A 16,567-nucleotide genomic window follows, 5' to 3' on the forward strand; every position below is an offset into this window, starting at 1 on the left:
TTAAAGTTTTGAAATACCAGCGAGTTTTGCTGGCCGCTCTAGGTCGGATCAATCAGGAAGTATTCCGGAAGTTGATTTCCCCGTGGACCTTCTACCGCCTCTTCTCGATGGTTGTTCCCTTCAGGAACTATTTCTATGTTGCTCGAGTGCGACGTGTATCCGGTCCTACGAGCTGCTTCCTGTTGTTGTAAGCCAGATGATAGAGAGGGTGGTATAGAGGGTCTTCCGGATTAAGGAGTTCCTTGTTGCAAACGTGGCTGGAGGACTCCTTTTTTCCTTTTCTTCTTCCACCGGAAGAGAGAAGTTCACCCTCCCCTTCCCTCAAAAGTATTTCTCATTGGTGATTTTAGTCCATCTTATAGGCGTCTTTCTAGCTCTTTGTTTTGGTTTAAGCTGATCAACTTGATAAGGCTCCTGCCTCTAGTCCTGATGGATTTTATAGGTCAAACGTATCCAGTTCGATTAAGGGAGGGACAAGGATTCTGGAAATATCTTCATCTACCCCCCGGTTATTCAGTAACATCAATAAAAGACGAAGGGTTCTTGCGTACTCACTTGAGCGTCTAGAGGTGAGGTTCTTATCTTAAAGTAGTCTTTATGGTGGTTATAAGGTGGTGGAGGGTAGAGCCTTGTGCCGAAGTTGCGTTTTGGCGATTTCTTCCCTTGGTGCCCTCACAGGACCGGCGTCCAAAACTCCGAGGGACTTAAAGAAGCTCCCTCAGAGTATTTGGGAGGTCAAACTGCTTTTGCGGGCTGCAGGGAGTTCCTGCTATCCGACCCACTTGCAAGGATCGGGTTGGGGTGCATAAAGCATCCCAGGATTAACGCAAACTTGGATTTTCCCCAGGACAGCCTGGGGAAACGTAGCACTCACCCCAACGGCACCACCAGAAGTCCCGTGACTGTTTTGATTATATCATTGACAAATGTACAGAATAGTACACCAATACTGAATTATTTTTGAGTAATCATTATAAAATTCAGTTTGATTATTGTTAATTGGAGCTGGTGCTGTTTTTCCCTTTAACCAGTGTTTTCTCAGCACACGTTGTGATTTATTGAGAATTACCTGGAGGTTGGCAACCCTATCCACAAGCCATACATCAAAAACTGGCCCTTGACACACACCCTCACACATACTGTAATACTCCATGGCAGGAAGCAGCAACAGTAGACTGGAAGTGTAATCCTAAACTATGGTTGCTAGCTCTGGGTGGGGAAATACCTGGAGATTTTGGGAGTGGAGACTGAGGAGGGTGGGTTTGGGGAGGGGAGGGACCTCAGCAGGGTATAATGCCATAGAGTCCACACTCCAAAGCACCCATTTTTTCCAGGGGGACTGATCTTGGTTGTCTGGAGAGCAATTGCAACAGGTTGCAATGGGCAGCGCATGCGCTCCATCGATAGCCAACATTTATATGGTGACTTTCGAGCATGCGCATATATTAAACAACAATCCATTCAGTGAGAATATTATTTCATATTTTAGGTATGTGGATGATTTATTTCTGATTATGACTAACCAGCAGAGTCTTCATGAGTTTAAGGATTGGATTAACACTCAGGACTCTAATATTTCCCTCAGTGGGGAATACAGCGATACAGCCATTCCGTTCCTCGATGTTACCGTACATAAGAGAATAGACGGCACATTAGGAGTCCGTCCCTACACCAAACCTATGGCATGGAATACGCTACTACACTATAGTTCTTTCCACCCGCTTCACTTAAAGAACAACTTGCCGTTTAGCCAGTTCTTGCGGCTAAAAAGAAATTCTTCCGATGCCCTTGATTATAAATCATCGGTATGGAAGTATGAGAAAGCGTTGGTGCAATGTGGTTATCCTGGACATGTAATAGAAAAGGCCAAACTCAGAGCCCAACAAAAACCTAGAAATGAGTTATTTTTGGAAGCTAACAGTTCAAGAGATGCCCGGTTAACTTGTGTATTACAATACACTTCAATGTCTCCTTTGATTAAACAGGTAATTTACAAACATTGGCATCTTGTGCAACATCTGCCTGGATGTAATTTACCACCCCGTATCGCATACAAGCGCACAAGATCCTTAAGGGACATGTTGGTACACAATGCGCCCCCAAAAGTTATGGCTTCTCACTTACCAAACGGCAACTTTAAATGTGGTTCCTGTCAGAGTTGCAGGTTTATGCTGACAATAAAAGATATTACTAATCCTGTTACAGGAAAGAATTTCTCCATCCGCAGCTTCAACAATTGTGAGCCCCTGAGGAAGGCTGACATAAGCCGAAACAGAAAGTGAACCGGACTTCTGTAGCATTGACTTATTACCTTACCTCTTGAAGAGAAAAGATGCTCTCAAGCCCAGGACTGTAAATATTCCCTGCGGTGGCTTCAATTGTATACAGAATTCACTTGGCTGGACATTGTCCATGTTTGTTGTACCATATGTATGGTGCATGATTATTTGTTGTTTAATACAAACTTGTATTGTTTTGCAGTTTGAAGCTGTTTCTTTGTTTGCTAAGTACCTGGCGGTTGGCAACTCTAATTGTTACACAATGGGATTATCAATTGCAAAGGGATTATTTTGTCCACACAGGAAAATCCAGTTAGACCAAGCTACACAAACTCTACAGAACAATTAAACTGTTACAACTATCATAACAGCAGCAAGTTACCATTTAATACAGCCACTCAGTCAAGGTCATGGGGTGACCTCAAATCACTTAACTATCTCTCAGACCAACCTATTCCACAAAGCTGTGAGTATAAAATGGGGTGTGGGAGAAATTATGAACACTATTCTAAGCACCATGGAAGAAGGGTAAGAGAGAGACGTAATAAATAAATATGCACTTTATCAAATCATCAGTAATATAATTAACAACCTCTTTTTTAATGATTCTGTCATTCTGTTATGCTTCCTTCTGTTCAGCACAAAATGAGAAGCAATGGAAAATTGGGAGATCAAAATAGGTTTCATATCTGAAGCATAAAAAGATGATTACCCAGCGATGTTTTGAGAATGGAAACAAGGTTTGCATTTTCAAGTAAACTGAGAAGAACAAAAAAATGGGGAAAGCATAAATCATTTAGGGAACAACTTCAGTACAAGACAAAGAGAGCTGGAGTCCAAAATGATCTGAAAGATTTCTCCTAGCCCGGCTGACAGAGGTTAATAGTAACATTGTTTATAACACTGGAAAAAAGAGATAAGTAATGAAGAAATAGCATTTATTGAGCTTAATATAGTATTTCAACAAATTTAAGGAAATGTAACAATGCCACCTACGAAGTCCAACAATTTCATTATATTGAGATTAGAAAAGAGCAAGAGTTAGGTTTGCCAGGCCCCTCTTCGCCACCGGTGGGCCATTTTTGGGGCGGAGCCTAAGGAGGGCGGGGTTTGGAGCAGCAGTTGGCAGAGGGAACTAGAGTAGGGAGACCTCCCATTCTCAGAGAGAAGCTGGCAACCCCAGTTCCATGCAGCTTGCCAACCTACAGGTGGGGCGTGGAGATATTCCGGAATTACAACTGATCTCCAGAAGAGAGAGATCCAGAGTTCCTAGAGGCAATAGCTGCTTTAGAGAGTGGCCTCTATGGCATTATACCCCACTTAGGTCTCTCCACACACACCCCAAATCTCCAGGATTTCCAAAACCAGAGTTGACAACTCTAGTTTCATGAGAAGAAGCAGGGGATAAATGGATAACACTTTCTTTCCTAGGCCCAAGATTTTTCTTCATGGTTCTGGATACAATCTCAGCTTAATCAGTCCTTCCTTAAGTATAGACTTCTGTCAAAAATTTTATTAGTAAAGGCAAGCTATAGGCATGCACATAAAAATATATATGACATATCAGAAAATTCTGGACCAAGCCTAATCCTTAGACGAAGGGCAAACTATGAATTTATAAAATCTACCAAAACATGAGTTCTCAACAGTCTTTTAATATGTCCCTCCTTTGTTCTCAACCCTGCTTTCTATGACCATACCGTTGCAACACCTCACAGTTTTTCTTCTTGTGGTTCTGACATCATTTGCGGATAAATGTAAATTCACTAAATCTCTTGCCGGCTGTGCTGTCTGCATAATCCCTTAACCCTTTGTCTTCCATGGCAGTTTACTACATTCCTAGTTAGAGCGCTACTGGCCTCTTGATTTCCTTCACAGTGCTTTCATTCTCACTTACATTTTAAGTTGTCAACTTTAGGCATCTCTTCACAGTGGGGTTCATCTCCCAGCATATGTTTGTTTGTTTTCTGAAATTATGTACTGTAGAGAGCCAGCATGGTGTTGTGGTTAAGGTGTTGGACTAGGACCTGGGAAACCCAGGTTTGAATCCCCACTTGCGCCATAGATGCTTGCTGGGGGACTTTAGACCAGTCACACACCCTCAGCCCTGACCCTGGCTAGTATTTGGATGGGAGATCTCCAAGAAATATCAGGCTTTTAACAGGAAGGCAGTCAATGGCAAACCGCCTCAGAACATCTCTTGCCTTGAAAATCCTACAGGGTTGCCATAAGTCAGCTGTGACTTGACAGCAAAGCACACACACATTTACCGTAATTATAGTCCACCTTTCCCACTGAGACTCAAAGCGGGTTACACAGTGTAAAAAGCGGGTTACACAGGGTTACACATATACAGTGGGTTACACATACAAAGAGACATCAAATAAGCACATTGTAGGTTGATACAATCAATATGAGGAGACACTGAATGTCCTAGGACTAAGATTACCAACATCTGAATGAGCATGGCATATTAGGCATGATACAGTGTGTGCATACAATGAAGAAAAATGGTATTGCATTAGTATAGAACAATGAAATGATAACAGGTTAATATGTGCAGCAAACTGATAATCTGTCAATATAATCTGTGGTATAATCCACAGTCCCCCCCCCTTTTTTTTGCCTGCCTCAACGATTCTGTTATAATATAGCCCTATATTTGACCTTTGCCTCAAAGACTAATCACAGCTGGCACCGAAGTTGGCCAAATCTTAGGATAGTCAAAATTCGGTGATTGGAGCTGTGAACGGGCAAGACAGATCTTTCTACAAACCTGAAAAATGCTCCTGGTTTGCAGAAAAATCTGAAAGCTAAAAATATACATTGGGGTTTGAAAACCCCCAAAATAATAAAAGAAGCACCAGCAGCTTTAACGAATGGATTCCCTCAATGGCTGTTGCTAAGCAATCGTATCATTCCAGGCTGGGTTTTAGTGAGTAAAATGCAGGGAGTGTGGGCAGGGTCCTTTCCAGGGCTGTTTTGGCCTTTGAGGGAGGACTCATTGGGGCCAGACCTAGCTAGGGTTGCCAGCTCCAGGTTGGGCAATTCCTGGAAATTTTGGGGTGGAGTCTGAAAAGGGAAAGTTTTGGGGAGGGGAGAGGCCTCAGCTGGATACCACATTTCAAAGGAGTCTACTTTCTTCCTGTCAGCTTTCTTCATTGTCCAGCTTTCACACCCATACATAGTAATAGGGAATACGATGGCATGAATTAACCTAATCTTGTTGGCCAGTGACGCATCCTTACACTTCAGAATCTTTTCTAGCTCCTTCATGGCTGCCCTTCTAGCTTTGTAAAGTTCATTCTAGCTTTCATAAAAGCATTGCAAAAATGAGCTATGATGGGGGGGGTGTTATTTTTAAAAAACTTTGTTGTCAACAAAAAGGATCTCACAAACCATGTTCTTTTCTCTAATTACACTTGAGTGTTTTTTACACTGACTTCAATTTGCCCTCAAATTCTGTATCCAAAATACATCAAAGAAAACTTTCATTCAGTAAATATAGCAGAAAATCCAAGCTTCATATTGACATAGATAGCAATTCTGGGTGAGAAACTAGATGAGGAACAAGATCTAGATGGTGAAGGCCAAAGCATTGATCTGCATAACTATAAAGAATTGCCAGTACAAGCTGCTAAACCACTCATCTAAGAACACCTGCCAGACTGCTTGCAATAATATTAAAAAAAAAAAAAAACATTAACCGCCCCCCACACACACACACACACATTGGAGAAGATGCAGGCAGACTGAATCATTTCACCATCTGTGGCAGGATTGCCCTACCATCCAGATATTCTGGAGCAAAAGTATGAAATACTGGGAGGAAAACTTACCTCCGTATGGCTTCTTTTCATTTACAATGTGAGTGCTAGTATCCCTGCCCAACTCCATAAGAAGCTCCTTTATAATGTAGTGATGGTAGCTAAGCTGTGCTTTTACAACAAAGAAAAATCTTTCCTCTCCCTAATATGATATACTAATTAAACTTCATATGAAACAATAGCCATGCAGACATTAACACATTGTCAACAATGAAAGCAGTCAAGAAAATGAGAATTTGACTCCAACAATGCAAAACCTGTTTAACTTGGGGTTCTTTGTATAGTGGTCACAGGGTCACAGCACTGCAGATGGGTGCTAATCCTTTCCCCCATCATTTCCAGATGTAAATACCCCTACATCTGCTATTATACCCCATAGGAGAGAGGAAGGAAATTTCTTCTTGTCTAACTTTGGTAATCTTAGTTTTCATTTAAGAAGAAACAATAAGGTAAGGAACTTTTCTAAGCTGAGTGTCAAAAGAAATGCAGTGTCTTCACTGTGAAAATACTGGTGTTCTTGGTCAGACACACAAGGAGCAAGCTGAGCCCAGTGGGTGCAGCCAGCAGCTTTGGATCCATCTGACAGCTGCCTAGGTCTGGAAGACAGTAAGTAATTCCTATAACCTTCTTCCACACCATTGGCCTCAACAGTCAAGCAAGTACCACTAGGGCTCACTGTGACAGGATTTCTACAAACTGAGGGGACCCACACAGCCTCTTATGATTTTGGGGAACCAGGTATATTTAGAACTGTAAACTCCCCCACACACACATCCTGTTACAAGATGTTATTAAGGTAGAAAGTGCAAAGACTTGGGATTTGCTGCTGTGATATAAGTTTTGTGAAGAGCAAGAAGAACTCAGAGATCCCTGAGGCAATAGCTGTATGTAAATAACAAGTAAGATTTATTTATTTACATGTTGTTTTTAAAGAACAGATCAGCAACACAGCTGATTTCCAGATTGTCCAAAGAGAAACCTGGCTGAGGTACATAAATTTAAGCTAGTTGTGTCTACAGAGTGTGGTTTGAATTCTCTTTAATGCTTGCAGGTGCAAACAGGCTTTCACTGACTAGCCATTAGGTGCGACCCCGCACTGGAGGAATGCTGCCGCCAAGGCTGTGCCGGCGCCCATGTGTAGCACTGCCCCACCGCTCCCCAGCACTGGCATAAGTGGCCCTGCACCAGCATAAGTGCCCATTTGGATGGCACAAGTGGCTGGCACGGGGGTCACACCACCTTCAAAACCCTTTCACACACGCCCTTAGGATTGCACTGTATGGTTTTTACAATGCTACCCTAAGCCCCAACTCTGGGTAGCTTAGAATTGCAAGGTAGCCTTAAAACTGAAGATATACTCACATATATCTAGAGATAAGGCCAGCACCACACAGTGCCAATTCTGTGCTGGTGCCTGAAGTCATAGTCATACTAGCCTAATGCTGCTGCAACTCTGGCAATGGCAGACAATTGGCAATGTCAGGGACGTTGTCCTGTTTACATCCTAAGCATGTTCAACCTTCCCTCCTGGTACCTACTTTCTGTACCAAAGGAAGATCTGATACCAAAGGAAGATCAGATGAGATCCATTATGTCCCCATTTATGCTACCCTTAGTCCCTGGAAGAAGGGCTGGATTCAAATGTGATACATTAAATGGCTCTTCTCCAGCCATCATGAACATATTTGTAATCCAGCGTGGCTCAGTGGTAGAGCATCTGCTTGGCATGCAGAAGGTCCCCAGGTTCAATCCCTGGCATCTCGGGTTAAAGGGACTAGGCAAGCAGGTGATGTGAAAGACCTCATCCTCAGACCCTGGAGAGCCGCTGCTGGTCTGAGTAGACAATACTGACTTTGATGGACCAGGGGTCTGATTCAGTATAAAGTAGCTTCATGTGTTCATGTGAATTAAGATTCATATAGTACTGTAACTAATTAGTGAAGGAATGTATTTTTAAATATAAACTAGAATTAATAATTTATGTGTTTTGCTCCTGTTTTGCACTCACCATATATCAGCCAACTTGACAAAAAGATAAGGATCTAAAACCCAATCTAGGTTTAAGCGACCATCCTTTACTATTGTCCTTTAAACTGCCACTGCAATCCATTTAGCTTTGTGTGTGGTCAAGCAGGTCAACCATCTTTTACAAAGAGTCTGCATGTTACAGACTGTGCCCATTATAATGTTAGGTTATTTTTCATTCTACTTGTCTACCTTTCTGCTGTGCCACTGCAGTTTTCCTCAATAATGCTCCAAAGTAGCTCAATCCCAAAGAGGCTTAGCAAATAAATTAAAAACAGGGGGGAAATGTCATTAAAGAATAGTCTTGCCCCTGAGTCTTGATTCTTTCCACTGCCACTCCTACTGTTTATCTAATTTTTAATCATCAAGTCTCAAGGCTGAAAAAATACAACATATTGAATTTTGAACTTTGCCATTCCAAACATAGCCCCAGGCCACTTGATGACCTCCATGATGGCACTACTGTCAAGTAATCAGCTGGCCAGAATCTGTAATTGCATGATTCATATTCGACATTCTTCAGCCCACTCAATAACTGTGACCTCATATTCCACAAAGGGAATCCTTATCACCTAACACTGGTACTACTTCCTTCTGAGTGACTGAAAAACAATTTTAAAAGAACATTAACATTCCAGTGCTAGTTGTTACTTTCACAGGAACACCATAAAATGTGCATGGGGGGGAAAGCAAACTACTGCTACTTTTTGATAAATAGGAAAATCTAGCCAGCTATGTTCTTTCTAAACCACCTCTGTTAGTCTGTTGCCATGAAAACCCCAAAAAGGGGTCGCCATAAGTCGGCTGCGACTTGACGGCACTTTACACACACACACACACACACACGTTCTTTCTGGTATATTTAATAATTCACAATTTTGATTTGATATGCTTCTAAAACACCTTTGTAACTAAAGCTATTTACTTATTTAGTTACAAGACTTTTTTTAACCCCACCTTTCTGCTCCCAAAGAGCCACCAAGGCGGGTAGGCTACTATACCATATATAATAAATAGTCTCCATGGAGCCTGGCATGCATTACCATAATGGTATGGGATACAAAGAAGAGGCAGTTTATCTATTTCATTGACTGATTATTAAAATAAAATGCTAAATTACACAGCAGAAAAGCAAGAAGTACCTTGTTCTGATTTTTGTTAGAACTGTCAAAGAAAAATTTAGAAGTATGACATAGGGCTGGTTCTAGACTGCTGCAGATGCTTTTAAAGGCATCTGAAAGCACTCTGGGTATTTCAGGATATTTTGACCTAAAGAACACTACATTATGAAATCTAAATATTATATTATGTAATATTACACTTCATAGGTGTTGCGCGCTTGACTTTGTGATAGTGAAGTAACATCTATATTTAGTAGCCCACGGATCTAAGTAGCACACACACAGGTATACTTAATTTAGAGTTTGCACTGAGTAGCAAGCAGGTTATTTGCTATTCTCTTTTCAGTAAATGTGCTCCTTCCTGGCTTCCAGAATCCCAAAGGGCAAATTGTCAGTTCATGTGAATAAATGTGACTTTGCTCACAGCCTTATGCAATGTCAAGCACACACAGCTGAAAAATATGGTTTGAAGTACTATATTTAGATACTATTTTATTTTTCCACTCATGCTGTATTAAACAGCATCATGCTCACTCACTCATTTAAGTCATGAAATCATCTCTACAGTGTTCCATTATTAAAGAACTATTGATTTATATATAGTGTCCCAGAGACACTCCCTCCTATTTCTTTTTGTTCTAAAAACCTTGAGGCAAATTTCATATTCATGGACTCTCTTGGCAGTCTGTTTGTGAACACATGTCAATCCATGATGTGGCATAGCACAATCATCTAAGAATTTGGTCCAAATGGGACAGATGTATCTAGAGTTAAGCAAACAAGGACCTCCAAAAGCATACTGAATATACTCGCGTATAAGCCGAGTTTTTCAGCCCAAAAAAAAGGCTGAAAAAAGCCAACTCGGCTTATACGCGGGTCAATACGGTAGGCGAGGAGAGGGGGGAGGAGGGAGGAGGGATAGAGGGAGGGGGAACTTACCACCGCTGCCGCCGCCATCCCGCACGCCTTCTCTGCGGCCTGGGAGAGGCCTGCAGGGCCTGCCTGAGTGCAGGCAGGCCCCGCCGCCCTCCCCCGCCCCCCCGCGCCTTCTCTGCGGCCTGGGAGAGGTCTGCAGGGCCTGCCTGAGTGCAGGCAGGCCCCACCGCCCCCCCCCGCCCCCCCGCGCCTTCTCTGCGGCCTGGGAGAGGCCTGCAGGGCCTGCCTGAGTGCAGGCAGGCCCCGTCGCCCCCCCCCGCCCCCCCGCGCCTTCTCTGCGGCCTGGGAGAGGCCTGCAGGGCCTGCCTGAGTGCAGGCAGGCCCCGTCGCCCCCCCCCGCCCCCCCGCGCCTTCTCTGCGGCCTGGGAGAGGCCTGCAGGGCCTGCCTGCGCTCAGGCAGGGCCCCGCTGCCGCCTCCAGCCTGCGTGCCTTCCCTGCAGCCACCTCCAGCTGATCAGCGGGCCTTGTCCTCCCGGTGAGTAAGGGGTTCAGGGGCTCTTCTCCCTCCCCCCTAGGGTGGCGCTGGGGTCAGGGTGGGTGTGGAGGGCCCGGGAAGGGGTGGCACTGGGGTCGGGGTGGGTCTGGAGGGCCTGGGAGGCCGGGCGGGAGGGCGACCTGGGGCAGGGGCATTGTGTAAGCCGACCCTCGGCTTATACACGGGTGCCTAATTTTTCCCCATTTGGGGGGTAAAATTAGGCACCTCGGCTTATACGCGGGTCGGCTTATACATGAGTATATACGGTAAGTGTTTTCCTCTACTACAGAATATTAAGAAGTACCCTAACATGACTCCACACAGGCCAGTAGATATGAGGAACGTGAATGGTTTTAGATGCTTAAATAACCTTCTGTCATTTAATCACTGACAGGACAGAAACATTTAGGGGTTTCCATCTCATTTAGTATCAAGGACAAGATAAATGCAACCTAATACAAAGAAGTGAGGCCTATTTCATACAAAAAATTAGCAACATGGAGAGTGAGTGAAATCACATCTATATGGAGGGTGTTTATGTAATGCAACTGACACAAGGATCAGCTGTTATCATGAAGTCTTCTCCATGCTTTGCAAACCACCAACAGGAATGTTCTGCAGTATCACTGACACAGATGGCAGATGATTTGTATCATGAACCACTTAGAAAAGTGGCTCACTGAGTAGAGCAGCCGCAATGCAGATGCAATTTCAGATAGTTCCTAAGCAATTTGTTGGTCATGTGAAGCAAGACTGAAGACATATCTACCCAAGGTCTGTGCTTGGTAGCCAACCATTATTTTATATCAGGAAGCTGAAAAGTCTAGTCCCATCACAATATTACCTGTAACAATAATTCCTAGGGGAATGAGACCTTATACTAACTACACAATTCCTGAAATGTAGTTTTTATTTTAGTTATTTCTAAACAACAGGAGTTGGGCTCATTATTACATATGTCATCTTGCCCTCAAAGGATTTATTTGTCGGGATCAAAAAAAATCCTCACTGTTGCCATGTAGGTGAGTGATTTTGTAGAAGAACTCATATCATCTGTTTTTAGCATGAGTTTTGGTATGCGCATAGGTAAAAGTACTGTGCAACACAACTCTTAATTCACTCTAGTTTCATTTTTCTAGCCACAAGGATTTGGGTGCAGTGAAAGATTTCTAATAAAGAGAACGCAAACTTTGATGTGTTCCTGTTATTCTGCAACATGAGTATAAATAAACACAAATAACATGCAAAAAGCATGTACACATTATTCAGAGAGAGAGAGAGAGAAATAACCCATAAGGCAACTATAGGACAGTGATGCAAAGCCTTCTTAAAATACAGTCTGAATTTAAGCAGTTCTGACTGTAGGAATAAACCTAAATTGGTTTAATATTGAATAAAAGTGATGCAAAGTGTTCAGAGATCATCACACTTACACTCTCCTCCATTAGATTAGCACAAACTTCACAACACTAAGAGCACGATTTGCACGCTACCTGGTACATATAATAGATGCACTGAAAGGTACATCAGATGTGACCAGTGATGCATGTGTACCTCAATCTAGCCCCAAGTGTAGAGAAATGTAGAAGCACAGCATCTACCACACCATATGTACAGGCATACATTTTATTGTGCTTCGTTTTATTGTGCTTCGCAGATAATGCGTTTTCAAGCAAATCTATAGGTGCCATTTTTCCAACAGCATGTGCTCACTTTGTGTCTCTATGTCACATTTTGGTAATTCTCACAATAGTTCAAACTTTTTCATTATTATTACAGTACATTTTTTAGACAAAATGCTATTGCACACTTAATAGACAGTGTAAACATTACTTTTATATGCACTGGGAAACCAAAAGATTTGTATGATTCGCTTTATTGTAATATTTGCTTTATTGCGGTGGTCTGGAACCAAACCTGCAATATATCTGAGGCATGCTTGTATATATTACCATACCTGGGCAGGCTTGGCATAGCAGGGCAAGGACCCCATACCCCAGTAGGGTAGCCAAGAGCAAGACTGCTCCTGCCTGGAAAACACAGCAGATCCACACAGCTGGAGCATGGCAGTCCAATTTACTGGTATTTGGTTCGTGAGGGGACGGCCATTGCTAGGCCTGCATGGCTGATCAGTATCCAAGAGGATCAAGGCTGCCTTGAACACTTACCAGAACCTGTGGGGTGATGCAGGAGAGGAGGTACCTTGGCCTGGTTGTCCCGACTCTGCAGGCCAGCTCACCCACTTCATTACCTTGCAGTGTCTACTGAGTTAGCAGGCCTCCTTCGCTACCAACTAGTAATGAGAGAACCTAGCAATGCCCTGCTCCACATGCAAAGAGCAGGATAGTGCCATAATTTTTTGCATCCGCTTCTTAGATTAATACAATTAGTATCCCTCCTCCGAAGTTGCTGAGTGAATGAAATTACTATATATACCTAATACTTATAACTAGTTATTTATAAAATCAGATTATTTCTATTTTGCCCAATGAAAAAAATATGTGCAATTTAGATGTTGGCATATACTTGCATGAAGAAAAGTTAGAATAATGTATCTATTGCTTTACCTATTTGGCATTTCATAATGTCTGGGACCAATCAAAAGAATAACCGTTTATTTCAAACTACTTTCTTCAGTAGCATAAATGTATTTGTTCTGTTTCAACTGTCCACTTGTTGTAACAACCTTAAACGTTATCGTAGATGCATTCTACTTATTTAACATAATCAATAATCTATATATAAAAAATCTACCTACCGGTAATTATTTTATGTGCATTTCCTTTGGAGATCTAACAAAACATAATTTCTGCAATACGCATCCATTACATGAAAGTTTTCTTAAGACAGAAAAGCAGTTTCTTGATACCATCATGGTCAAAAGTGGCTGTAAAGTGCTTGCTGGTTCAGTGAAGCTCTACTTCTCCCCCCCCCCCCGCCCCCGCATGCGGAATAAAATACCATCTTATTTCTTGAAGTTTAGCACAAACCCTCAAGACAAAAATCACTGGGGTTTGTTAACTTCTCAATTTACTAGAACAAAATTCTTGACAGTTAAAAACAAAGATCCTTAATTTTATTGCCCAAGAGGCATTTAAACATGACACAGGGCGTTACCGCATTATGTATTCCAGCGATGTATTAAGAGTTTGAAAATGTTATAAAAAATACTGTTCGCACTTTGTTTGGCCCCTTTAGCTGTGAAGACGTCTTCCAATCATTTATTAGCCGCTGCATCCAAAAACCCTTTTAAAGCGATGTTTTTTATAACATTTTCAAACTCTTAATACATTGCTGGGAAAACATAACGTGGTAACCCCCACAGCCTACCAAATATGCTTAAGAGAGTATACATTTAATACACATTATTTCCCAAACTGAAAGCTTTTGCGCATTTAACTGGCAAATTAATCAACTATAGTTCTTTGTTGATTAACAGGCCATAGGTATTAATAAGTGAACTGGTTACTTGTTGAGGATGTTTTTGTTCTTGTGCATTACTGTAAGAGAAAACTAATATTAAAAATTAAAGAGACTTTCTTACTAACAATGTGTGATAACTTTTGTTAATTACACTTCCTTCAATATCTCAAAATGGGGCCTGTTTTAAAGGCATGAAAAATATGAACATTTATTTAAAATTTAATCAATTAACGAGTTACTGTGTTAAGCAGCATATTATTCATCAACTAGAATATCTTTGATTGGATGACAATTCTAATTACATACTTTCGTTCAGTAACAAAAAACAGTAAGGGCTGCAATGATGGTGCTCTAACTCCTTGTTCAAATGCTGGAAGGAGTTTTGGTCCTAGATAGCAAAAAATAACAGGCAGGTGGAAGGGCTGCTGCATAAAGCTGCCAGCCTTCTCAAGCAACATAATGATGCAAAATGTAAATACAAGTAAGAAAGGTGAGACAAACGATTGTACTAAAAATGCCTAATTATACCATAAGGGGATATTGAGAGACTTCCTAACGCCTTCTGTGCAGCAAGACAATCACCCAAACTGTCCTCACAGCTGGGTGAGGTCAGTGGCACAAAAAGCCTAGGAAATATATAAGCCCCCTTCACTTCCAACCCTCCACTAGCCTCTTGGAATTCTACTTGCCATAGCAATATCCCATTTTTCCACAAAATCACTGAAGAGGTGGCAAAAACAGCAAGAATCCATCATTGTACACAATAAACTTGAAACTTGTTTTCAGCGCAGCCCAGTTTGACTTTATTCTGCTTTTTAGCAGAACACTTCAGTCTGTGGTGTTTAATTCCCCCCTTTTTTCTCTCTGTTAAACGGCTACATAAGTGCTCGTGCATTTAAATTATACAGAAAAGAAACATTCGTCTTTAAAGAAAATCCTAGCTGTCCATAGGTTGATTTGCTGCTCCAAATCATTCATACTGTCTAGGTTAGAATATAATCCAGTTTGATACATGAAATCTCCATATTTTATAAAAAGAAACCAAACAACAGTAATTGTGGGCATACGGAAAGAAAGTTCTCTCTAGTATCAATGATCTCATAGGCACTAACCAATAGAGTCCTGGCCATGCAGAACCACATTTTAGACTGTACTCCAAATCACAATAGCTGTCCTAGCTAGGAAAGCATCCTATTTTCCTCGCAACAATATCTTCCAACATGAGCGCTGAGAAAATATGATATCTGTAATACAGAAGGGCTTTTTTGGAAGAAAGCCATCTGGATCTAATACAACTAATGCGCAGGAACTGTGCATTTGTTGCGCTAGGCCCTTTTAGTGAACTTTCTTGGTTTCCAGCACAGCCCAGTCTGCTTGATCCATCCTTTCCCTTGCAAGCTCTGCATCAGCCTTCAACACCCCCCCCTTACACACTCACACACCTTGTGGTAACCATGTAGCCTTGCTCAGATTCACTCTTTGCCTGTAAACAACTTCTCACAACAGTGAGTGCACCTGGCAGAACGTGGGTGCATGCGTGTAAGAGAAATGGGCAGATGGGGCACAGCAGGAGGGGAAAGGACTGGCACAAATGCAGCAGGGATGCCAACGCATGCACAGGAAGCGTGTTGGTGGGGATTGAGGCGCACCAACCAGGCAGCATCCTTTTTTTTATTTTTGCAAAGGGGGGTGGGTTTACTGTCAAAGGGAAGCAATGCCTAGGGAGGCGGCGCCCCGCCGGACCGACGCACCTGGATGTGGCAGGAGATCTCGGAGTCGTCCAGCAGCCGGACGGTGCATTTCATCTCCTGGCTCAGAGACCTGATGCTCGAGCTGCGGAACCGGATCATTTCCGCCGTCCTCCGGCCGCCTCGCCTCACGCACTCGCAGGGAGAGAACATGCACCGCGGTCCTGGGGAGGGCCGGCCACCAGCCCAGCCCGGCTGCCTCGGCCCGCCTCGCCGGGAGAAAGCCGAGGAGGAGGAGGAGGAGGAGGAGCGACCCGCCCGCCCGCCTGCCTGCTCGCCTGCCTGCCTGCCTCACCAGGCGGCAAAGCCACTCAGCCGCGAGGGGGCGGCGGCGGCTCCCGCTGCTGTTGCTGGGCGAACCTCATGCCGAGGCGGCGGCGGCGGCGGCTCTCCTCGCTGCCCAGGCGCCTGCTTTTCCCTTCGTCCCCCAAGACAGCGCCAGTCTCCGCCTAAAGGGGGCCGCCGCTACGCTCAAGCCGGGCGCGCGCGGCCCTGGCGCGCTCCAGACGCCGACGAGGAGGAGGGGTAGGAGGGCCTGAGGCGGGCTGACGGGGCTGGGCGGGGGGCTCGGCTCCTGCTGCTGCGTCAACGGCTGCTCTTCCCTCAGCAGCAGCAGCACGCGCCCCCCCTCATCCCCCTCCTTTGCTGCTGTCGTTGCCCTTCCCTCATTCGCTTTGCCTCCCGTTCTCTCTTTTTTTTTTAATTATTTTCTTCATTTAACATATCAACATAA

The 16,567-nt window shown here is 43.4% G+C and overlaps 1 protein-coding gene across 1 annotated transcript in view; it reads right to left on the reverse strand.

Moving 5' to 3' along the window:
• The window catches only part of FRMD3 (FERM domain containing 3), a 151,637-nt gene extending 135,642 nt beyond the window's left edge, over positions 1-15,995 (reverse strand). The window contains exon 1 of the mRNA XM_056848723.1: positions 15,838-15,995. Within this exon, the coding sequence (XP_056704701.1) occupies positions 15,838-15,987 (150 nt within the window). The 5' untranslated portion in view covers positions 15,988-15,995. The remainder of the gene's footprint in view (positions 1-15,837) is intronic.
• Positions 15,996-16,567: the final 572 nt, after the last annotated feature.

This window comes from Euleptes europaea, chromosome 4 (genome assembly GCF_029931775.1).
Source record: "Euleptes europaea isolate rEulEur1 chromosome 4, rEulEur1.hap1, whole genome shotgun sequence".
Lineage (NCBI taxonomy): Eukaryota > Metazoa > Chordata > Lepidosauria > Squamata > Sphaerodactylidae > Euleptes > Euleptes europaea.